Source organism: Pleurodeles waltl, chromosome 1_2 (genome assembly GCF_031143425.1).
Source record: "Pleurodeles waltl isolate 20211129_DDA chromosome 1_2, aPleWal1.hap1.20221129, whole genome shotgun sequence".
Taxonomy (NCBI): domain Eukaryota; kingdom Metazoa; phylum Chordata; class Amphibia; order Caudata; family Salamandridae; genus Pleurodeles; species Pleurodeles waltl.
Genome location: NC_090437.1, coordinates 153,718,025 through 153,744,106, shown reverse-complemented (window position 1 = coordinate 153,744,106; position 26,082 = coordinate 153,718,025). Strand labels below are relative to the sequence as shown.

Here is a 26,082-nt window from a genome sequence, read left to right as displayed (position 1 = left end):
TTTTGTAAAAGTCCATGGGGAGCCCGTCTGTTCCCGGAGTCTTCCCTGGCGCTAGCTGTGCTATGGCTTCGTTTACTTCCAACACTGACACTGGGCCCCCCAGGGCCTCTTTATCCACTGCGTTCAGAGTTGGTAGCGGGATTTGCTGTAGGTACTCGTCGAAGGACTCTGTCCGCAGATCACTGGGTTTCCCGTACAACTGCATATAATATTCCCTGAATGCATTGTTTATTTGGGCCGGGCTGAGCTTGCGTGAACCCTCCCCATCTAGTACACATGTGATAGGCTCACCCTGCCCCCCGGAGCGGACCAACCACGCCAACATTCTCCCCGATCTACCCTCCTCCGCCTGCAGGGATGCTGTGTACTTTTGTCTATCATGGCATCTAAGCTGCTCTTCAATGCGGGAGTGTTCCCTGCGGGCTCGACTGTAATCCTCCTTCTCCTGCGCAGTTCTCCCCTGTCCCAACTCCCCTTCGTGTATGTCTTTCTCCAGAGCATTTAGCTCCCTTTCAAGTGTACGTCTAACCCCCGACGACTGCCCCAAGCAATAGCCCCTCGTCACCACCTTAAGTGCCTCCCATTCCAGGGCCCTAGTGGGGGTGGACCCGTTGTTTGTCTCGATGTATTCTGTCAAATGACAGCGTAAGGCTTCTCTGTACGACTGGTCCTCAAGTGTTGAGGGGGACATCCTCCAAGACGGTATGGGGGGTCTGTCCTCCGGCACCCTCATCGTTATTAACAAGGGATTGTGGTCAGACAAGGTGCGGGCCAAGTATTCCGAGCGTGTCATGTTAATTAACAGGCCTGCAGTGCATACTACTCTATCGATTCTTGTATGTACCTGGTGAAGACCCGAGTAATAAGAATAATCTCTGTCAGTTGGGTGATGCACTCGCCAGACATCCGATAGCCCCCACCCGTCCAACCACTCCCCTACCCTTTTGGCTGTTTTTATTGCCGCAGCCCCCTGTATAGGAGGGGTAGACCTGTCCAGTTCAGTGTCTAGCACCGCATTAAAATCCCCACCTACTAATAGCTCTCCGGTGCATTGGCGTGTAAGGTGACTCGATAACCCTGACATGAAGGCTACCTGGTCTTGGTTAGGGGCATAGATGCAACTCAAGATTATCGGTACACCATGCAGCCTCCCCTCCAGTATCACAAATCTACCCTCCTTGTCAATATTGGAAGAGATCGTCGTGAAGGGGACCCCCGCCCTGATCCATACCAATACACCTCTAGCGTAGGCAGAGTATTCCGATGCGAATACCTGCCCCCTCCACCTACGTCTCAACTTCTCTCCCTCTCCAGGCGCCAGGTGAGTTTCCTGCAATAGAGCCACCTGTACACCCCTTCTCTTTAGATAGGAGAGTATCTTGTGCCTTTTAGCCGGAGTGCCCATCCCTCTAACATTCCAGGTCATGAGATTGTAATCTGCCATTGCCCATTTTCGGTTTGGTGGCTCTGTCCCGGCCCTCCCAAGCCTCGGAGCCTCCTCTCCCTTTATCTATAACTTTGTCACATTCCAATTCCCACATTGCCTTATTAACTTTTAACTGTATGACCCAACTCCCAGTCCCCAGGGCGCCTCCGAACTTGTAGGTCGCCCAGCAAATTGTGCAACAGTGCAACTTGTTCAGTCTCTGATTAGCAGTACCCGCCATTATTGTCAAACGGCAGAGTACTGGTCTGGGGGGGTGGCCTTGCCCGGAGGGGCCGGTCGATCCCAATACGCGCCCTGTCTCCAGGGCCTTCCGTGCGTCCAGGCTAGCCAAGTTCGTCAGCTGTTTGCGGGGTTACTTTCGGGGCTCGGGTTGAATGATCCGCTTCACCTGCAGATGAAACCATTGTGTCGTCAGACTCGTTCCCGGATTCTTCCTGGGGTGACGCCTCTCCGCTCATGCGTGCCGCTGCCTCCAATGCCTCCTTCCTTCCTTTCTCTTTCTGTGTTTGGGTAGGTACCATACGTCTGCGGTTTCTGGGCTTCCTTCCCTTCAGCGCTCGGCGTGCCCCGTTCCCAAGCGCGACCCTTCCTGTGGACCCTCCTGCCCGGGAGCTGTGTGACTCCAGCCATTCCCAGGCTTCCTCAGGTGACTGAAGGAACGATGTCTTCCCTTCCAGAATCACTCTCAATCTGGCTGGGTAGAGTAGCGAATATTGGATTCCCTCCTCCCTTAGGGCTCTCTTGACTGCCAGAAACGAAGCTCGCTTGTTTTGTACCTCCAGAGTGTAATCCGGGAATAATGTCACCTCCCCGTTTCTGACTTTAAAAGGGCCCGATTCCCTGGCCCTCTGCAGGAGGGTGTCCCTGTCACTATAATGTAACAGTTTAGCTATCACGGCCCGGGGGGGCCTGCCCGGGGCCAGCGGCCTCGCCGGTACCCGATGCGCCCGCTCCAACGTGTAGAAGGGGGTCAGGCGCCCCGGAGCCACCGTCTCACCGAACCACTTCTCCAAAAATTCAACCATGTTCGTACCCTCGGTCCCCTCCGGGAGACCCACCACACGTACGTTATTCCTTCTGTTCCTCCCCTCTGCGTCTTCAACTCTCCTTTCGAGGCGCGTCACTCTGTCAACCAGGGAGGACACTTCAGCTGTCAGGTTTTCCTGCTTCGGTGCTATGTCCGCCAGGGCAGTTTCTGCTTCTTTGACTCTATCTACCAATTTGTGGTGTTCCGCTCTCAGCAAGCTCACCTCAACCGCAACCTGGCTGATCTCTCGCTGCAGCGTTGTTTTGGTGTCCTCTATCGCTCCAAGAATTTTATCTAGCGTGTCCTGGACCTTGACCTGTGTGTGGTCCTGCGCGCCCGACTCTTCGCACTCGGCCTGAGCCTTGGACTCCATATTTCTGGCCTTGGGGCGAGCCTTGGAGGGCATCAGCGCGGCCGCAGGCCCCGCCCCAGGGACCCCTGACAGCAGCCTCGGCGGTGTTTGTCTATCTTCTCCAAGACGTCACTCCCTCCCCTCCATGAGCCGCTGCCTTGCCCCAGGCTTTTCCTCAGCCGGGTCCCCGTACCCTTCAGGGTCCACTGTTTCTGAGTCTCTCCGTTGGGTGCTCCGCGCCTTTGCTCCCCTATTGCAGTCCAGACAAATGGGTCCCCCCGTCCCAGGGATCAGATCAGCCCCCCAGGGGCCCCACGTTGGTGCGGGTCCAGATCGTTCTTTTTCAACTTTTGCCCCAAACAGCCTACCAGTCCCACGCAGGCTCGTCAATGTCCACAGCAGTCCTCAAGGGACCGATTTTACTGCACGTTACGCCGCCATAGGGAATGTCAGGGCCCCGGGTTCCGTCTCCGTTCCAGTGACCTCTCCATGTGTTCCCTTATCACTCCGGCCTTTCGCTGCACTGGTCCCCTCTTACAGCCTCCCGATAACTCTTCGCCGCTGGGCGCTCTTCGGCTGCACCGTCGCGATGGAGGAGAACTCCTCCGTTGTCCCCTGGGGTCCAATGACCAGACGCTTGATCACAGCCCCGGCCTGCAGCCCTACCCGGGTCTCAATCACTGCCTCGAGCAGGTCTCCGAGTCCACCCGGGGCCGCTCGCCTCCCGGGGCGCTGCCCCGCCGCACCCGTTCCGGTGCGGGAGCTCATGGGCTCTCAGGCCCCCCCAGCACCTGTGCCGCTATGAGGAGGGGACTCCATACTATCCCCCCTCGCGCCTCGCATTGCCCGCTCCTACCGCGGGATGGTGCCGCCGTCTTCCGCTGGAGCCGCCCGCTTCTGGGCACGCCGGCCGGTCAGATCCGCCACCCGACACCCTCAAGGGCCGCTGTAGGGGCCGCAGTCTCTCGCCCGGGTCGGCGCCCGTCTGCTCCCGGGGCCGCCCGCGTTCAGCCACTCCGTCCTGCAACGCCCCGACTGGGCGCAACTTCTCCCGCGGGCACGGCCGCCCCCTGCTCTCTCACCGTCTGATAAGGCCACGCCCAGGGCCCCGCACCTTCACGTCCCGTCGCCTCCTTCCCTCTCCGGCGGGCCCGGCCACAGCCCAGCGCGAGGCCGCGGATGCAGTCGTGCGCCCAGGCCTCTCGTCCCCCGAGCCGTCCAGGAGGCCGATTTCGGCACCGGGCTCACTTCGCCGTCACCAGAGGGGCACTCTCTCGCCTAGCCCCCTCCTGTGAGTCTACCCCTCAGTCCGGACTTCGGTCGACCCGGCAGAGGCGCTTTTTCGCTCAATTATTCACCGGCCCCTCCGGAGCTCGGAATTTAGGCGTGCGCCATCTCCGAGACCTTGGCCACGCCCCCATACGGTTGATACACTTCTAGAGAAAAGAGAAGTGCTGAGCCAGAAATTATCCACTATGGGAAAACATAGGGTTACCTTGACTTGGAAGAATTCAGGCGATAGTCCTGACATTCTACCAACTTCCTTATTGAAACAAATACACACATGAGAATCTAGGATCTGTCCTTGTTGACACTAAGAACTGCAACTTTGTACTACTGGAGACAATCTGAAGAAGGTGCCATTTTTGTTTTTATCTTATTTGTGTCATCCTTCTGCCCAACTGCCCAATACATCACATAATACTACTTCATCATCTTTCTTAGGGCACAGGTGTCACTGACACAGAGATTCTCATCCTTTCTAAAATAACACACCCATCAGGCAAACATATTTCTATATCACAGAGAAAACATTAACATTAAGTGTGTGCAGTCCCTATTTTGTCTAAATAAATAAATAAATAAAACAAATAAATAAATGCAGTGTCTAAGTCCTGCAGAGTCCTAAGAAGCCTGTCAACTGCACTACTGAATAAAAGGCTGCCTAGACTTGATTCCATCTCATGACTCTGTTTGTTCTACCTCTCTACACTTCCTCCCTCTTTACATAATCTTGGGCTTATTTCCCTTTTCAGAGTGAGATAAAACAAGAGGAAGTGTAGAGAGGTGGAAGATAGAGGCATTAGGTGCAATGAAGACTATGAGCCTGATTTAGACTTTGGAGGATGAGGTCACTCTGTCACAAACATGACGGGTATCTCGTCAAACGCATTACAATCCCATTATATCCTATGTGAATCGTAGGACAGCAGACGGGATATTTGTCTTTTTTGTGACGGAGTAACTTGTCCGTCAAACTCTAAATCAGGTCCTTTGTGCTCGGACTATTCAATGACTCTGGCAAAATTAGTCTCAGCACTTTTTTTAATTTAAATGTTTTTTTGTACCGATAAATCACTTGTATCTGTAGATACTTCCTTAAATAAATTACTATCGGAAATCTGAGAGAATGAACTCTGTGGTTTCTGAGACCCAGTGATTCACTGCTACAGGGTAACACATTCTTCATTTGCAAGCAAATCATTTATATTATTGTATTCACCATCAATCAATGTATTCTTGAACCTTAGTGTTGAATCTTTTCACCTCTACAGGAACGTTTTTGGAAAACCATGGGATGTGGCACATCCTCAAGGAATCATCACTCACAGTACAAATCAGAGAAAGGTGAGTTGAGCTCCTGATGGATGTTTACATGATCTTGTGCCATTCCTAGGATATACGTGGTAACCTTTGACCAGGAAAATTAATTGTGACTACAATTTAAAAACAAAGCGATAAAACAGAAGGACTAAAATACTAATCGAGTAGAATAATTTGACAGTTGATTATTAAACAAGAGGAAGGTGATGGAAGGAAGGAAGAAAGGGCTAATGGAAATTCCAATTTTATTAAAGCAAATTTATACACCACACTGAAGTTTAGCACTAATAATGTTTGTCGAAAGGTGGAAGTTATATTTAGGTTCTGAATTTACTCGCTCAAAACCTTAGAAATTCAGCAGTGATAGCTATGATTGTCGCAAGTAACTATAAATTGCTCCCTAAGGGAACTATAACTCACACCCTCACAGTGCACAGTTATCTCATCAATAATTTGATTGTTAATGTTACATTGATATTATTAATTATATTATAAGATATGTCCCGAGTGTTGTAATATCTTTATTAGCAGTGCATGGGCAGGGCGCGAGTTATAGTTACTTGAGATAACAATAACTGTTGAATTTCTATGGTTTTCGTGCAGGTAAATTCAGAACTTAACTATAACATCCCTGTAACCTTTGGTTATTTAAATAAACTTCTATGTTTTTTTTAAATTCTATTTCCAAACTATAACGTCCCTTAACCTTTTTTTCAATGAATTTCTATGTTTTTTTTTACTTAAAGCAATTTTAGTTACTTTACATTAATACAACCACCCTGCGCATGGCCTTCGGCTGTGCGTGGTGGAGTTTGTCTGCTGGGCATGCCCTGTGGCCAGACCCTGTGGCATACCCACTTTATGTACCCAACCACACCTTTGGCCATGCGCACCAGGCTTTGCCACAGGCCCTGGCCACATAAGACTTATAAGCACCCAACCCCGCCATTATGAGATGGAAGAGAGAGAGAGAAAGTGAGAAATTGAGAGAGAGATTTAGAGAAAGAGATTAACAGATAAATTGAGAGAGTTTTTTAAGCTTTGATGAGTGATCTACTTAGAATGAAATATTATCAGACAAATTGAAAAAGAAAAGAAAGGAAAAATGCATTTGTCATGTAAATAGAGTGAGATCACCTTTTGGTATGTACTGTAAATATTTGAAGTAAAAAAAAAAAGTAAAGGAAACGACCACTGACACATGTAGACCTGAACCTGCAACCTTCAGCGTGAGGGTCCGAGATGTTAACCCCTAAGCTACAGGTGACTACTTTTGCAGGGTAGTCTAGACATAACTATGACTTTCAACCCAAAGATTTTCAATGGAAAAAGATGTAAATGTTACATCACGGGGAATGTTTGACACAATTAAATATACTGACGTACTATTATGAGAGACGAGGATTTGAACCTTGAACCTACTGAGTGACAATCCCAGAGCTTTATCAGAAGGCCACAAATGACTCTGCTCTACTGTTCATTAAAATGTAACTATAACATTATAAATAATTGTCTTGCTAGTGTGATGCTTTGAAGTTGTATGGGGAGACCACTTCAAAAACAATCTCTCTCGCTCTTCCGCCCCACCATGGGATGGAAGAGAAAGAGAGAGAGAGATATAGTGAGAGAGAAACTGACAGAACTGCGGGGGGAGCCCAAATGCCCCTGAGGTCCCAGCCGGCTCCCTGCCTCCTGCAGGAGCCAGCATTGCTCCTGCATGCAACGAGGTGCTAGAAATACAGCTCCCTGTGTGCGGGAATAGTCCTTTCATCTTTTTCCCTGCCTGCACGACAGCCAGCAGGGAAAACAATAAAAACTCTGCTCCCAGCAAGCAGGAGCAGTTTTCACACTCTTTCTTGCTGGGAACAGAGTTATGTTTGCTTTTGCTTGGCGGGAGCTGTCAAAGCTCCCAACAAGCAAAAGCAAACAGCTACCTCTAGAGGGTGGGCACCTCAGGAGATAGTACAAGCTGACCCTGGGGGTGTTGGCCCCCAGGGACATAAATGGGTCCAGGAGGGGGGGCGTGCAGGCCCTACTCCTTTGCGTTGAATGGGCCGGTTCAGGGAGGTGGTGTTCACTAGGACCATATATGACCCTGGAGGGGGGCCACGCGGCCCCCTTCCCTCTTCACAAAATGTTATTAGCCCAAGCGAGGTAATGGTCCCCAGGGCATGGGGGATCTATGCGCCACCCCTGCACTAATAAACCAGCCCCAGGAGGGGGGTCCATGCAGCTCCCTCCATTAATTTAATAAAACCCCAGGGAGGTGGAGGTCCTGGGGATCATTAGAGTCCATGGAAGGGGGGTCCACGCGGCCCCCTCCAAATATTACTATTAAACCCCAGGGGGAGGTCAAACAGCTCCTGCTTGCTGAAAGCTAAGTTTTCATCGCTTTCCCTGCATGTAAATAATCATACAGGAAAAGAGATGAAAACATTGCTTCTGCAATCAGGGAGCTGCTATTTAGAGCAGCTCCCTGCTTGCAAGAACAATGCTGACTCCTGCAGGAGATAGGAGCTAGCAGGCACCAATAGGCTTTGAGGCTGCCCCTATGGTCTCCATAGGCTCTCATGGGTGCCCTGGGCACCGTTTTATATATGGCCAGGCCCCCTGTGCCTAGTGAGGAGGGGGCCCTCCCTGGTGGTGGTCCCCAGGGCCCGAGGGATCCTTGTGGCCCCCACTTATAAATATTTTTTAAAGTAGCTCTGGGGAGGTAGTGATCCTCGGGGCATTGGTCCACATGCCCCTCCCACATACTTATAAAATGTAGCCCCTTGAGAAGTGGTAGTCCCCGGGCCTGTGGTTTTGGGCAGCCCCTCCATATATTTTTTAATGCTATCCCAGGGTGGTCGTGGCCCTGGGACACAAGGGGGTCTGTGGGCCCCCCCCTATGTTTTTTTAATATGACGCCCTGGGGAAGTGGTGGTCCCCAGAGCCCAGAGGCGTGCTACCCCCCCATATAGTTTTTTTACTGTTGTCCGATGTAGGCAGTGGTCCCTGGGTCACTGCTAATTACCACACATATTGCAACACTCATGACATCTTTGAACACATTATTGATAACATGAATGTAATATTTAAAGTAAAGCTATCGAGGAAACAACTGTGCATGGTGGGGACGCAAATTATATGTACCTTAGGGCATGACTTATAGATACTTGAAATAACTGTAACTAACTATAACTACTGAATTTCCATGTTTTTTTTAATGTTTAAAATGTGAGCCTAGCAATAATCTCCCTGTAACCTTTGATTTGTTAAGTGAATATATATATATATATATTGTCACACAAACTTGACACTGGTGTCAATGACGCAGCACTCACAGGAGTCTTAAATCTTCATTTTAATATGCAAAATGATACCCACAGCAAACACCAACGCGTTTCAACCTTCACGGTCTTGATCACGACCATTAATTAAAGTACATTTGTCTCTAAGAATTTCTCTTTGTTCTGATAAATCTATCCACCAAAATACTAGTATTTAAATTGGTCATATCCACTCATAGCCTGACCAAACCATTGACCCAGAGTGCCAGAAAAAGTGGAGCCAACCATAAGGAAGGTTCAATTAGTTCAATAATTCCTACCACATTTAACTTTTCCAATTCTGATCATACTTCATGTCACATGCAAATGATGATATTTCTGCACATACACCTTAGTAATCTTGTAACCTTTGAATTTAAGATGGGGTGAAAAACTCATCAATTCCAAATATTTCCAGTGGCCACACTTTGGATTTTTTTAACATGGCCAGTCCAGTTATTTTGCTGTCACCAACAACTAACCCCTATTCTTTACCTTTGTGATATAATGTAATTTCTAACTTCTCTGATTCTTCCAAACCAAAATTGATGACCATCACTCAGCAAATCAGAACTTACTTCACTTTGGCCTTTCTCTTTCAAATGTAGAAGTTAGCACATTATATCCAACTGTAGCCATGGATGCTTCTCCACAGACACCTGTGTTGTGTAGCCATTTTAGCTATTATTTTATATACATTATTTTAGCATACAAGGCCTGCCGCTGTGCACTTTAACCTAGATATATTTTATTCAGCTTCGTTTTTATTATTTTAACAATAGCCACATTTACGGTCTTGTTTTATTTTCTCTATTTAGCTGTTTTTTGCCTAGGTCAGCACTACGTTCTCAAACAAGACATTTCTTTAATTCTGTGCTTTTCTCAAGGCTGCAGTAAGATAGGTTGCCAGCAAAAGTGGTACACTTTGTCTCCAATGTTCACAGAAACATACACACTCTTAAGTGGGGATCCTTTCTTGGAACATCAGCTGGTTTATTATACAAACACTACTTTGACCCATGTACCTTAGAGGGAGTTTCCAGCCAGATGACAACGACTGTATGCTGATTGCTTCGCTGCAGCTGCTTATGTATACCCCAGGCCTCTTGCTCAGGTATGAGGGATGATGTTCTCTCAGGGGGAACCTGAAGGGCAGAATTAGAGCTTAACATGTTGTACTCTAACATAACTTAGGCAGGAACTATCGTTAAATACCATAGTGACAATATGGTAGCGTTATTCTTGTGTTTTACTCTCCTAGTCGCAATTTTAATTCTGTTGTGCTTTATCGTCCTAGTTATTGCAATTCATCCTTTAGTATCTAAGATGGAGTTACTTCAATAAAACCTTATTGAACTATACTCTGCCTCTGATTGTCCTTGCATATGTGAGACTAATGTAACTGAGTGAAACGGATAAGATCTGAGTGACCACGATTTCCCTGAGGAGTCATTTACGTGATGCGCCTGGTTGCCCCATTCACCCTTGCTCTTGGGTGGAAATGAGGCACTGCTAGTTAGCCAAAACAAAATCCGGAATAGGCCGACAGGTGTCACGTGGTGCGGCATTAGACTTAATCCCCCGCAGTACAGGTGATTCTGGTGCCCAAATCCAGTAGTCTCATTAGGATAATGAGAACCTATGCAACACCTGGATCCATACCAGTGGTAACCAAACATCCTCCCGTTCCTACACAAATGCCTTCTTCCATGCACTCTCTGCTATGATAGTGTTAGATGTAGCTGAGTCTGAAACCATATGTATTTTCATTTTGTTTTTATCTTCAATACCTTTATGTACACTTAAGCTATATTTATGATTCTCACTCCCATCTTGATCTGATCATTCTACTGTGCCACCATCCATGCATTTTTTTCTCTCCATAACTCTTCTTTCCGCACACGCCTCCATAATTACTTTGTGCTCCAAAAACAATGTATTTCTACTTGTAAGCTGAATAAGACTTATTGCACTTCAGATGTTCTATACTACAACATATTTAAGACTTGTGAGATGGTTTTTTTCCCCATTCATCTTCTGATCAAATTTGTCTTTACTGTATTATCACCTATTTTTATTTCAGTGCACATTTTGTTCACTTGCTCGATATTTCCTCCTGCACAGTTTTGGTGTTAGCATGCATGTAAGCCTGAGCCTGCATCAACTTAACGTGCAAACCTCCAAATTTAAATGTGAAAATGTGAGAAATACACCAAGCAGTGCTTAATTTGTGCTTGTTGTTTCTGGTGCTGAGCACCGGGACTTATTTTTGAGGGCCGGGGCTTATTCTTCTGCCTCAAGCATCTGCTGCGAGCAAAAGACACATATGAGAAAGACGGAGGAAGGGAAAAACGAAAAAGCGTCACAAAGGGAGAGAGTAAAAAGCTGCTACAGTGAGCTGAAGGGGCGGGAGTGGCTTTATATGGATTAAAGAGGCCCGAGTTGGCTTCAGGATTACGATGCCTCGGTATTCCGTGCTCGCACATTTAATTGCACCAGCCGGGAGTTTCAGAGGAGGGCTTTGGACACCGGTACGTTTTTATTTACATATTAAGCACTGACATCAAGTATGCCCTCCTTTGACTGACAGTGATCTACACTCCTCGTCACGAGTTTAGCGTGTAGAGTGGTAGTGGCAGTGTCCCACAGTCAAGCTGGGAAGGGACACCCAGGCGCCTCCTCCCCATGCATCCCACAGTGCCCTAAACTCCGCTACAACAAACAAAAAAAGAGGCAAGGTCCAATTTGAAAACCTTCCACATATCTAATGTACTCACACTCAATTTGCTAACATCAGATCTGTGAATTCACAACACTAGAACAACCCTCCGCACACGTAAGTCATTATCATGCTGCATGTGTACAGGCGTGTAATGCAGGAGCTGTCCGTTCCGTGTTGTTCATGGCACACTGGTCAGTAGAGTCATCAAGCCCCCTCCAAAACAGCCCGACCCAGCCAGTTACCCGAGTCCTCATACCACTCTGCAAAGGTTATTAGGACTTCTAACCAGAGCTCTGCTATTATCTTCTGTCGCACCCCTCTTGACTCCTCCATTGTAAGAGAAGCCCCTTCTGCTATAGCTCTCTACTACTACTCGCCATCTGCAATGTGGCTGCCCTTTAGGTGATTGCCAATGCAGTGTTATATCCCTGCAGGCAATCACAAATTCAAGGAATCTATTTCGCACTTTCGTTTCAGGCTGCCGGTGATATAGGTTCAGTAAGCATATTTTCATGGTCAGTAGTTCTCACCTAACTAACATGTGTTTCATATCCCAGATCACATTAGCCCAAAACTGACCTACAATGGGGCAATCCCACACCATGTATTTAAAATATGCATCTTGCAGAGAGCAGCGAGGGCTCTGCATAGTGTCGGTGTGCATCATAACATTAAGCCTACAGGGCATAGGATCTGTTTATGCAGATAATTAAGCTGAGTGTATTTCAATCTTGTGTTCCTAGATCTAGGATCTGTCCCCATTCTTTACTCCTGAGCTCTCTGCCCAGTGATTCCACCCTACTGACATGGAAGGGCACAAGATCAGTAAACGCCATTGAAAGAAATATCTCGTAGATCCAGCTGATTCATTTGCATCCCCCTCTGAAGGTGAGAAGAGTCTATAAAAAGTCGTGTGTGCGTGGCTACACAGTTTTTGGATGCCATAGTCGGAGTAGTGCACTTCTCAGTGCTGCATTTTTGAGGAACTGTGCCCCCGGCATGCCTGCGACCTCCTTTACTGCCTCCATGGAGTGGAGGTCGCCATTATAGCAATCCTTAATAGTTTCTTTTCCCAAGCTACTCCAATCCCAGAATCTCAGCTCAGTAAAGTATCCTCATCTAGTATTGGATAATCCCACCAGGATCAAAGATGAAGCACAGAGGGTGTGCCATTTAGTTTTGGTGATTGTAGCCTTCCAGCAACAGTGCACAATTGCAAGGTGGGCAGGTCTCTACATTCATGTAATCCCAGCCCCAGCACCAGCGCAATCAGTGCCTCAGTGTAGCACGGCTTTCCAGCTTCATCAATCTCCTTCTCCTGAAGTGCAGCCACTGGAACTGTGCTGACAAAAATAGACCTCCTAGTCCGGGTGCCAAGGCCACCCTCAGCCATGAAATGCCTCTATATGTCTAAAGGGACACAGTGGCCCTTATTACAACCCTGGCGGTCGATGATAAAGCGGCGGTAGTACTGCCAACAGGCCGGCAGTAATAAATATGAAATTATGACCACGGCGAACTGCTCAGACAGGCAGCGACTTTAACACACCGACCGCCAGGGCAAAACCAACAGGCACCACAGCCGTAACCACCAACAGCCAGGCGGAAGACAATGTACCGCCCACAGTAATATGACACACCTATCCGCCACCTTTTCCGGGGCGATACCAACGACATCAAAAGCCTGGCGGAAACACTGTACAGAAGGAAAACGACTCACCTCTGGAGAATCAGGGAAGGACCACGCCGCCATGGAGCCCAAGTTGCATCTGTTCCCTATGCTCTTCTACCTTCTGCTTCATTACGAACACCAATGCCAGCGAAGATAACCACAGTGAGTACTGCCGCCTAGCACACAAGGGAGGGGGGAGGAAAAAAAGAGTGACACACACACGCAACATGCAACACCCCCACCCCCAACACCCCAAACACAACCAGATGCAGTAACCCCCCAGGAATAATGCAAGGACAACTACTATAGTGTAAAAAGGCTGTAATGAGATAAATATAGGTGAAATTCATGCATCCAAATCAAAAAGTATATACATATTTACAATGCCAGGACACTGCCCAGTCTTCAATGTCCGTGGGCCACAGGGCCACATCACAAAGTCCAAGGCTCAACCTAACTTCTGCAACAACACGGAGAGAACACTGGAGGGGCATCAGGTCGAAAATAGACAGGCACCTCAGGGGGGATGGGGAATGGGGGGCACCTCAACTGGAAGATGGTACAACGCCACTGGTCCTGGAGGGGGCAACATGCCCATCACTCTGTCCTGGGGAGTGCAAGGCCACAGTCTCTCAAGTGGGTGATTTGCCCACTGGTTCTGGAGGGGGCATTGTGACCAGTGAGCTTCATCCTGGGAATGATGGGGTGAGTGGATGGATTCTCCACTGGTTCTGAAGGGGGCAACATGCCCTCTGATGCAGATCTTGGGGAGTGCAAGGTCACAGTCTCTCACCTGGATGTCAGACCCACAGGATTTGTGGGGGCCAGGCCAACAGCCTGTGGACGCAGGACTACACACTGTCCGCCGGCGGTGACGGCTGCTCAGTGGTGGCAGTGGCGGTGCTGCTGGCGGTACTGACAGTGTTGGGGAGAGGCTCCAGCCCTTCCCCAGCAGCCTCGGACGGCTGCCCACTGGGGCTGCTGCTGCTGGCAGTAGTGTAGGTGGCGGTGCTGGTGGCAGTGCTGGTGGAGGTGCTAGCAGTGTTGGGGGGAGGCTCCAGCCCTTCCCTGCAGCCTCGGACAGCTGCCCACTGGGGCTGCTGCTGCTTGTAGCGGTGCTGGTGGCAGTGCTAGCAGTGGCGGGGAGACACTCCAGCCCATCCCCTGCAGCCTCGGATGGCTGAACCACCATGGTTGGTGGTGGGGGCTCCGACTGAGTCCCAGCACCAGAGCTCTTGTCCTTTTTGCCTGCTGGTGCAGGCCCCTTGCCCTACCTGCCAGCGGCTGTGGGTGGTTCTTTGCTCCTTTTGGCAGCAGCTGGGACTGCTCCTTGCCCTTCCTCTCAGCAGCCGGGGATTGCTCCTTGCCCTTCCTTTTACCAGCTGGGGGTGCCTCCTTGCCCTTCCTTTCAGCACTTGGTGCAGGCACCCTATCAGTGTGGCTGCCTGGTGCCCGGGATCCTCTCCCACCTGGTGTAGCTGTGGACACTACTGTGCCCCAGGACTGGGTGGCTGAGGTGCTTGGCTGGGTTTTGACCACCCTAGCCTGAAGGATGAATAGGATATGGAGATATCCCCCGTGTACAGACCCCTGGTGGACCTGGCAACCTTGGAGGACAGGCATATTATCCTCACCTACAGACTTGATAGGGCCACAATCCAAGAGCTGTGTGCCCAATTGGAGCCAGACCTGATCTCATCAATTCGTCAGCCCACTGGGATCCCCCCTCTTGTGCAAGTCCTATCAGTGCTCCATTTCTTGGCAAGCGGCTCCTTCCAAGTGACAGTGGCCATGGCAGCAGGGATGTCACAGCCTATGTTCTCAAACGTGCTGACCAGAGTGTTGTCTGCCCTGATCAAACACATGTGCAGCTACATTGTTTTTCCCCCAGGATTTGGCCACAGTGAAGGCTGACTTCTATGCAATGGGACATATTCCCAACATCATTGGTGCTATTGATGGTACACATATTGCCTTTGTCCCCCCCCCCCCGGAGAAATGAACAGGTGTACAGAAATCAAAAGAGCTTTTACTCTATGAATGTGCAGATGGTGTGCCTGGCGGACCAGTACATCTCCCATGTGAATGCAAAGTATCCTGGGTCTGTTCATGATGCCTATCTCCTGAGGAATAGCAGCATCCCATATGTGATGGCTCAAATCCAGAGGCACCGGGTGTGGCTAATAGGTGAGCCCATGGTCCCCACTCAGTGTATGTTGGTATATGGGTGTGGTGTTGGCCGTAAGGGTGAGTGTGTGGCTAACAGGTATCCCTCGATATTTGCAGGTGACTCTGGTTACCCCAATCTCTCATGGCTACTGACCCCAGTGAGGAATGCCAGGACAAGGGCAGAGGAACGTGATAATGAGGCACATGGGCGAACAAGGAGGATCATTGAGCGCACCTTTGGCCTCCTGGAGGCCAGGCTCAGGTGCCTCCATCTGACAGGTGGATCCCTGTGCTACTCACCCAAGAAGGTCTGCCAGATCATCATTGCATGTTGCCTTTTGCATGTTGCACAACCTAGCCTTGAGACGCCAGGTGCCTTTTCTGCAGGAGGATGAGGCTGGAGCTGGTCGTGTGACAGCGGTGGAACCTGTGGACAGTGATGAAGAGGAGGCAGAGTAAGAGGATGTGGACAACAGAACAACTATCATACAACAGTACTTCCAGTGACACACAGGTAAGACACTGTAACCTCACCTTCCATTGCTGTTTTGTGAAGTGAATTTTCTCTGGCTGGCTGCTGTTCTCACTACTATGGCCACTTATTGTACCCTTTAACATGTCTATTTGCAGATATTTGTCCCCTCCTGTGGCTCCTGGTGTATTGGTTGCAGCACATTACAGGTCATACCTATGTTGACATAACTGTACAGTCTATTTGCACTGTCTATAGATTGTTAAACAACTACACCCTTTAATCATTTGACATACTCAATACTTGTTTTTTTCCAAGGGTGTTTATTTCAGTGCTGAGAAGTAAATGGGGATGTGCAATGGGCTTGGGTGATGGTGGAGGAAAGTCCAGGATAGAGTCCAGTCTATTGGTATCACAGGTGCATTGTCCAATGGGGCATGGGAAGTGGATCAAGGTGAACAGGGTGACAGAGTGGGACACAAGGGTGACATCCAGGAGAGTCTTATTTCCTGGCGGGGGTCTTGGCAATGTTCTCTGGCTTCTGCCTGGATCGCAGGGACCGTTTGCAGGGTGGTTCACCTTCTGCAGGGGGTGGGGTGCTGGTGTCCTGTTGTTTCAGTGGCGGGGCCACCTGTCTACTTGCATCAGCGGAAGTGGAAGGCTTTTCATCAGTGTGGCTAGTAGCAGGGGCCTGTTGGAGTGCCACTGCCTCTTTCATGGGCTTGGCCATGTCTGTCAGCACCCCTGCAATGGTGACCAGGGTGGTGTTGATGTCCCTCAGGTCCTCCCTGATCCCCAGGTACTGTCCCTCTTGCAGCCGCTGGGTCTCCTGCAACTTGGCCAGTATCTGGCCCATGGTTTCCTGGGAATAGTGGTATGCTCCCAGGATGTTGTTGAGTGGTTCCCTGGGCCTGTCCTCCCCCTGTTGCACATCAGCCCTCCCAGCTTCCCTGTTGTCCTGTGCCTCTGTCCCCTGAACCGTGTGCCCACCGCCACTGACCACAGGTCCCTGATTGTCCAGTGTTTGTGGGGTTACCTGGGGTCCCTGTTGTGGTGTCAGGGAGTCCGGATCCTCTGGGTTTGCGCCTGTTCCCAATATATCCACCTCTTGGCAGCTCCAAACTCTACTAGCCGTTATAGCACAGAGTTAAAGAATGGCCAAGTGGGGGAAGGGGTTTTAGGTTGGGAACAGCGGGGAAGGAGACCTGTTGAAGGAAAAGTTAAGAAGGCAATAATCAGATCATACACATTAACTTTCATAAGCTTTGTTCAGGATAGCTATGTACTGATAACATGAATGATCAAGAGCCTTCAAATATCATAACCTTATTAACTTTGAGTACCTGAAAAATAAATAAGGATTATGCAAGCTTTCATATGAGTGTTTCTTTAGAATACAATCTGAGGCTCTGAACCTTGAACTGACTCAAGTTATTCTTTGAATAGAAACTACTTAATAACAGTGATCAATAAACACATTAGTTTTCAGGAATAAACTGCGTTAGACTCATGAATGATACCGCAAAGGCGCACTATAACAGTAATCAATGAACACATTTGTTTTTTAAGAATAAACTGTGATAAGCTCATGAATGATACTGCAAGGACACACTTTGTCTAGATTTTCAAGATTCAATTGCTTAAGAATTATTATACGCTTTAAATGTCAAAGCTGTATATCAAGATTTCAATGTCTAGATATGATCGCGCTTTCCGCCGATCTGAAATGCAAGGGTTAAATGCCAAGAATGAATCACGCACTCTGCGATTTATTCAACCATCAGGATCTAAATGTCAAAATAGGATCGCGCACTCTGCTGATCTGAGTTGCAAGTTTTAATTGCCAAAAATGAATCACGCACACTGCTGCCGATTCGATCATCAAAGTTCAAATGTCAAAACATGATTGCACGCACTGCTGATCTGAACTACAAGCGTTAAGTGCCAAGAATGAATCGCGCACTCTGTTGCCGATTCAACCATCAAGGTTTAAATGCCAGGATAAGATTGCGCACACTGCCGATCCGAACTGTGAGAGTTAAATGCCAAGAATGAATCATGCACACTGTTGCCGATTCAACCATCAAGGTTTAAATGCCAAGATATGATCGCGCGCATTGCTGATCCGAACTGCAAGAGTTAAATGCCAAGAATGAATTGAGCACTCTGTTGCCGATTCAACCATCAAGGTTTAAATGCCAAGGTACGATCGCGCACACTGCCGATCCGAACTGCAAGAGTTAAATGCCAAGAATGAATCGAGCACTCTGTTGCCGATTCAACCATCAAGGTTTAAATGCCAAGATATGATCGCACGCATTGCCGATCCGAACTGCAAGAGTTAAATGCCAAGAAATACATTGCACACGCGATGTAACCAAAAGTCCCAAAACTCGAGTATTTCTGAAAACGGAGTCAGTGGCCGAACCCGACCTCCGCCTTACCGCCCTGCTTGAAGATCACCAAGGAAATGAAGACAGGGCCTGGAAATCGTGGGTAGGCCTTTGGAAAAGGAGCTCAGGAAAATGCTGCCATTCTGCACTGGGACCTCTGAATAGTGAGCACGTGGAGTTGGGCTGTGCCCCTTAAATAGACCCAGGCCCTGCCAACGTGCCACACCCAGCCAGGAAGCAGGAAGGGATTCTAGAAAGGCTTAGAATAGGGACCACACCCTAACCACACCCTGTAATACTGCAGCAAAGCCTTGAAAATGAGCAATACATTGCAAACAGCATTAATGATATGATGTTTCAACATAAATCTCTGCAATGCAAAAGGTTAACATACTGCATTAACACATAATGCATGAATTATTACATTTCATAAGCGTTGGTTTATTGCATTACGTCGCCCGTAGATTGCGCACTGTCCTGATGTTGACAAGTGGTGGACACACTGTTGATTGACATGTCCTGGGGACAGAGGGATGGGCCTGCTGGGTGGGTGCTGTGCTGGTGTTTCCTGAGGGGGAGGCTCTGTGGTGGGATGGGACTGTGCCTGGGTAACCGACTGTCCAGATGTCCCTGATGGGCCAGGTTGGTCATCCAGATCCAGGCGTGCAGAGCTGCTGTCATCACTGCGGGCCTCTTCTGTGGGGGGACTGGATGTTGCTGGCACCTCCTCTCCAGTGACACTGTGTGGGGGTCCTGTGGGGATGTAAATGCAGTGTTATTGTTTCTGCGTGTGACATCTTGTGCAAGGATATGTTGCCCTCTATGGTTGTTATTACATGGCAGCTTTTCCTTGTGTGAGTTGTTATTTGGTTGGCTAAGTGATTGTCTCTAGTGTGCATGCAATGGTGATCGGTGTCCATGCAGGGCTGTGAGTGATGTCCATGCATTGGTGTTGCATGCAGGGCTTGGTATTGGGATGAGTGGGTTGTGATGGTGGGGTATATGGGAAGTGGTGGAGTGATGGGGTGAGGATGAGGGTAGGGGTATGTGATGGCATGCAGGTAGGGGGGAGAAAGTATTAAAGATTTGACTTACCAGAGTCCAGTCCTCCTGCTACTCCTGCCAGGCCCTCAGGATGCAGTATTGCCAAGATTTGCTCTTCCCATGTTGTTAATTGTGGGGGAGGAGGTGAGGGTCCACCGCCAGTCCTCTGTACAGCTATCTGGTGTCTTGCAACCACAGAACACACCTTCCCTTTGTAGGTCATTCCATCTCTTCCTGATGTCATCCCTTGTTCTTGGGTGCTGTCCCACGGCGTTGACCCTGTCCACGATTCTCCGCCATAGCTCCATCTTCCTAGCAATAGACGTCTGCTGCACCTGTGATCCGAATAGCTGTGGCTCTACCCGGATGATTTCCTACACCATGACCCTTAGCTCCTCCTCAGAGAACCTGGGGTGTCTTTGTGGTGCCAGGGGTGTAGTGTGTGTGGTGTGTGTGAATGTGTGTGGGGTGATGTGTTGGGGTGTGTGCTGTGAGGTGCATGGATGGTGTCTGAGTGATGATGTTCTGTGGCTCTGGTTCTGTGGGTGCTCTTGGTGTGGCTCTCTCTCTGTTGTAACTTTTTTGTAGTTGTAAAGGGTTGTGGGTAATGTGGAAGTGTGTTTTATAGTGGTGTGTGGGTGTGGTGTGTGTATGTATGTCAGGTGTGTGTAGTTTGAATTGTCCAATTAGGTGTTGTTTTGTTAGGTTGTGTGTATTTTGAGCGCGGTGGTATGTACTGCCAATGGTTTACCGCGGTTAAACGTCAACCACAGTGATTCGTGGGTCATAATGTGATGGGTGTAGTTCTGTTGGTGTAACAGTGTGGGTTTTGCTACCACCAGTTTATCACTGACCTTTGGGCTGGCAGACTTGTGTGTGTATCTGTATAGTGGCGGATTTCTATGTGTGGGTCATAATAGGGGTAGCAGTATACCTCCGCGGTCGCGGTATGTTGGCGGCAGTCAGCATGGCAGTAAGCGGCACTTACCGCCCAGTGCCACCCAGACAGGTATGTTCTAAAGTGCAGGGGTCCAAGTGTGTGGTTCATGAACAGCATGATGCACCAGTGTCTCTAAGTCCCCTTCCTCATGTTGGAATCTCAATGGCTATCCACCCAAACTGTGTAACATGTGAACCACATAAAACAGAAACGGCCCAACTGAAGAATCAACATCATGATAACTCTCATTGCCATCATCTGCAGAAAGTAAGAATGGGAGTGCGTGGCCATGCTGCAACTGGTATTCCAAAGCCCTCACAGCCAACTCCTTGCACCTCTGTTATCATAATGGGCCACTAGGTGCCACCAGACCAAGTATTGTCATCAGGGACCCCAGCAGCGTGGTCCACTTAAAGTCCATGATCTGCAGTTATCCACACAGCAGCAGGATCCATCAGATCTCAGGGGAGCAATTCCCAGGGTCCATCTGTGTTCGTCTGGATAGTCCTATATGGGGTTGGAGGAGATCTCCCACTGCAGGGTTCATATCTCCCTGGGGGGGGTCCCCACACCAGCACTCCTCATTCTAGACCCACTCTCTGGGAGACCGGCAAAAGAAGAAGGTCCTTCTCCGTTCACCTCTGGATACCCAATTCATCACGTGAAGACCGTGGGCACATCCCAGATGACTGGACCTCAACCACAGGGCAGATCCAACAGTGCACTGTAACTCTCTCCTACTGGGGTCCTAGGCCACACTCAGTCAGCCTGCAGTACCGTTGGGAGGCTGCCATTCCCTCCTTTCTGTGGCCCTAAGCAGCTTCCAGATGGCCCTCAGTGCCGCAGGTCAGTCAGTTTGTAGGGAACCCCAAACCAGTGCAGGCCCCACCCAGCCAGCTGCTGCCATGTCTTCCTCAAAGCTCCAAGCCACCCCGGGAACATGATGCATCTCTTCAGGAGGCTGCAACAGGTCACCTCTCCTTACTCACCTCCGGCTATCAGGGCAGTACCTGGCCTCTCTACCTCCAGGAGGGTGTTCACCTCTGCACCATCGGAGGGCACCAGACTGGTATAGGCCACACCTGTGCAGCTTTAACCCTGTACTCCCATACAAGGCTGACTCTGCCACTCATTAGCTTCTGCCGGCTCTGCCCCTTGCCTCCTGCAGCAATTTAGAGCAACAGGGACCTTCTGCAATAAGAGGCCTCTGAATTGCACCGGATAGCTTATAAAAATTCACATCCTGTCAGCCATTTTGGTTGGCCACCCCCCAGGTTTACTGACTCACTTGTGTAAAGTTCTGCTTCTATGTGCTAACTCAGACCCTAAAGCTGACACCTCCAGCATACGTAATGTATGAGTGGCCTATATGGTACATTCAATGGTACATGCATTGTGTGTATCAGTGAACCAGAGTAATAGAGGCTTGAAACCCCCAGGCCGCTCCTGTACCCAAGATGGAGACAGTGACATTCCTGAAGCTGGGGCAAGCAGAACTAGTTACTAAAATTGGACTGGAGGAGAAAGTGTTCTGTTAGAAATTAGATTAGACAGCACAGCCATTTGGTACATGGTGGGGGTGACGGGTGAGATGGCAGTCTCTGTTGTTAAAGATGAGAAAGGTCTCTTAAGTGAGGCCAGCCTTTTGATTTTCTCCAAGCACTGCCACTGTGCTTGTTGATAAGTTGTGCCTCCGTTGTGAGGGTGTTTGTAACATTTCAGATAGTCTTTCTTTCTGAAGACTGAGCTTTAACAATCACTGTAACCAAATATGTAGCTCTGAAGGACTGGGCCTACACCATGGCTGTAACCTTAACAATTGTATTCTAGGGCTTTGAAGTATGTGTAAACAAAGCCTGAGCCTTCCATACCTTCGTCACTTGTAGAGTGCTGCTGTCTGAAGTCTGAGTCAGCATAATCTATACAACACTTTAGGATCTCAATAAAATGAGCTTGTTGCCTAAGGTATATCTTTGATTTTTGTAACCTATATAATATCTCTGCTCTCTAAAGGAAGGGCTCAGACCTCTTTCCTCAGTCCAACAAACTAATACTAAGTCACCTGCAAAGTGGTGGTAACTAAAGATCTGCAACACAAGGGCTACTACTGTAGCTTTCACTGTTAAGGACTGTCTGAAGAATCACTACATAACTCACAGTGCACCGTTTGTATAATGACACATACACTACATGGATTTTTAAATGCTTTAGTAAACTACAATTCAGGTAAAAGTAACCACTTGCAGTTTCAACACACTACTGTAAGCAGGATGTGTTGTGTACTACTGTAGTGCCAAGAACCAATGATGTGGTAAATGACTCCTTTGGAAAAGCTTTTATAGCATCCCATATGTCTGTAATTGCAGAATGTACAGATACTGACGTTTAACTCGAATGCTCTGAGTAAGAGGACTTATATACGATGGCCCCATAAATCTTAAAAATGGCTATGATCTGCTGTTATATCAATTACTCATGGTGCCAGAAGTGAGCAAGCACTAAGGATCTCTTATCAAGTTCCAGGCAGGATATAGACTGTGTGCTTCTACAAGTCATAATATGCCACAGTCTTAATTCATGGAGCATCTGGCTCCTTCTCTACCATGAAAGATGATTTGGAGAAGATTGAAGCAGCACTTAGGCACACAGCCTCAAGGTTAAACAGTCCTACATAGGATTCTCATGAGAACTTTAGGTGGTTTGTTCTCAACACCTGATGACAAAGTTCCAATAATCTCATTTCAATTGATTTTTGTGTTTAATTACCGACTATCCCCAAGTGGAGTAGAAAGAGTGCCATGGATCCTGATGCAAGCAAGGAAAACGCACACTTAGGTGGTCATTATGAACATGGCGGAAACAACTGTTGTGTTCATGCTGGCGGTCAAAATACTGACGGCCAGCGACCCCGGAACCCCGCCGGCCAGATAATGAACATTTCTGTGAGCCAGCGGGCACAAACCTTGTTTCCGCCTGCCGGATCACAGAAAGGCTCGGCCGGGATGGAGCCGCCGACAATGCCTCTGTGCGGCAGGTGCAGTTGCACCCGTCGCGCAGATCGGGCAGTGACCTGCGCGACGGGGCTCTGCACCGGGGCCCCTGCACTGCCCATGCAAGGTGCATGGGCCCCCAGGGGTGCCCCCTCTGCCAGCCTTTTCCTGGCAGGATATCCCACCAGGAAAAGGCTGGCGGGAAATGAAACATTATCCGCAGGGTAGCGCAGCTACCCTGGCGGATGGTGTTTCAACCCGCCACCAGGCTGCCTGACGGCAGGAGCCTGGCGGTGGGTGACCCTTGTACATTATATGGCGGTTTGGCCCGCCATGCCGGCTGGCGGCTTCAGCCGCAACTGCTGGCATGGCGGGCCAAACCGCCATGATCATAATGAGGGCCTTAGTCCTCTGGCAAGGTAATTAACAAAAGCTATATATCGAGTGCAGTGTGCCTCTGCCACCCACGGCCCCTGGTGCCATTGCATCTGCTACGCCACTCATGTCTATCCTAGAAGTTCTTTGAGAAAAAGATGAACACAGATGATTTTATTTCTACTCGGCTTACACAGGCAGGTAACGGAACTACTGCCTGCCAAGGGGCGCGCGCGCACCACAAACACCGCACTCACTTTAAGACATACCTATTGGCTTTCTCAATACTTGTTTTGCATTGGACTTATACCACGATTACTGAGGTAAACTTAATAAGATTGACCCTGATTAGACACTTTTAGAAGGTGAATGGATACGATTACCCCAGGAATGTTTACTTTTCTACGTCAGTCTTTAAAAAGCACTTCACAAAGGGAAGCACGTGCAGAGGTGATATACAGGCTTAACTTCGGTGTTCATCTTTCAAACGGATTTAATGTTCTTCTTGACACGGCCCAACTGTTTACAGCAAGGTTACTGGGCCAGTTATGACATGAGATCACACCATCACTTAACGATTCTAAGCAGCACTACTTTTAGCCCACCAAGCAGGCGGGTAGATTACTGAAAATGAAGGAAGTCCAATCAGCGCCACTGGTTGATTTCACCACTAAACAAAGGGCCTATCAGAAAAATGTTAACATAAGCAAATGTTTTGCTCTGGTTTATTACTTTATCCAACACGCCCCTCTGGTGATTACAATGTGACCATTTCCCTGGAACTGTGGCTATATGCACAGATACAAAGGTTATTTAAAGTGCGCATTGCTGTTTATATAGAAGTAGGATGGGAATTGAAACCATGGGTTATATACGAAACGGTGGTGGCTATTTATTCAGAAAATAGTGTATTTCTCTGCTATTCACCCGAAAGATGGCTAAATAGTAGAGATTCTGAGCTGTTTGGCCAGCTGCCTTGCAAATAACTGAGGACCCTCACTATTTACCCAGACAGTGGTTAAATTGTAGAGTTTCTGTATCTTTGGCCGACAGCCAGGCAAATAGCAAGGAATAGCAAGGAAACTTCAGCATTTACCTGGCAGACATTATGTACTGCTTGGCCAACAGTCAAGCAAATAGCAAAGGAAGTTTGCTATTCAACCGACTGATAGAGCGTTCCTTACTAATAATTTACCTGTATTTGGACGCTCTTTAGGCCGATGAATCTTTTGACCAAGTGGGACTCTCTTCACCCGAGATCAGTCAATTTAATGTAATCAATAATCAATAACGAACATAAGCAATACCCTGATCAACATAACATTTAACAATTAATCCAGAATACATTTCGGCGAACCATGACCTTTTGGTCATGAATAACCACACCAGTTTATTCAAAGTTAATGAATTTATTTCCCTATATTAACAAAGCTAGCACAATATAAATGTGTCTCAACACCAAATGATATATGTAAATGAACATTAATAGCTGTCCATAACGGCGGAAAAGATGCAATCTATGCAGCATTTGAATAACAAGGCACTCGATAATAGCAATGCAAATCACTAAAACTATAATCTGTAATGAGCTAATTGCATACATTAGTCAGCATAACAAGGTCTCAAATTGCATCGTGCAACAAAAGGAATTCTCATCTAACCTCAAATTAGCATCGGCATGTGGGACTTCATGCAAAAGCAATTTAGCAACGTTAATTTGGAAAACTCCTAGCTAGGGCTCTTATAAAAAATCAGCAGTTGGTTACCTAAAAGAAACACAATGCAATTGTACAATTTCCTTTCATATTTACCAATTTCAATCAGCATTCAAGGAAGTCTTCGTCTCACAGGTACCGTTTCTCGATCAGCATGGGACGGGGCAAAGGGGCAGGGGTGGACGGGGCAGTTGCCTCTCAGCGGCAAAATAAAACTACTACTTCATACAAAGGGATCTAATCAAAGTTAAAGTCTCTAGGGCGAGAATTTCTTAAAGTCTCTTTCTCTCGATTAGAGAAAGCATCAGAGTCTCTTTCAAAATGGCATTGCAGCAAGGTGGGCCATAATAGCTGCAAAAATGGCTGCTAAAAGAAGCTGCTTTCTTCTCGTGCACCTGGTTTAAATAGACAACAGTTCAAATCCAGTAGGGTCTTCCATTGGAGGGTTCATAGGTTGGCTTCAAATTGTCCAATCAAAAACAACAGTTCTCAAGCTTTTACTTAAGCATACATTATCCTTGGAGACGGGTACGCAAGTTGCAACATTTTATACCAATTAACTCATTTTCAGAGCTTCCATTGTCCGCACCTGCAGATTGACCTTGGAGCAAAGGAAAAGATGCCAGGCTGGCACGAAACCTTAAAGATAAGCATGTGAACGATCCCAGTGGAAAAGTACAGCTTCAAGCAAAAATACACGTTTATTAGCACATTGGAAAAACACGAGCATCTAAACCGTGAGACCAGGCAACTAGGCCAAAGCCTCCACTAAAGTTATGCTAAGCTAAAACATTTCAAACAAGCAAATCATAGCACACGTTTACGATTATGTCAGATTCGTGCAATTCT

General features: G+C 48.2%; 1 protein-coding gene across 1 annotated transcript in view; it reads left to right on the top strand.

Moving 5' to 3' along the window:
* Positions 1-26,082, top strand: part of PPEF2 (protein phosphatase with EF-hand domain 2) — a 376,295-nt gene that overhangs the window by 52,349 nt on the left and 297,864 nt on the right. Inside the window, exon 2 of the mRNA XM_069236843.1 lies at positions 5,382-5,454. Within this exon, the coding sequence (XP_069092944.1) occupies positions 5,382-5,454 (73 nt within the window). The remainder of the gene's footprint in view (positions 1-5,381; positions 5,455-26,082) is intronic.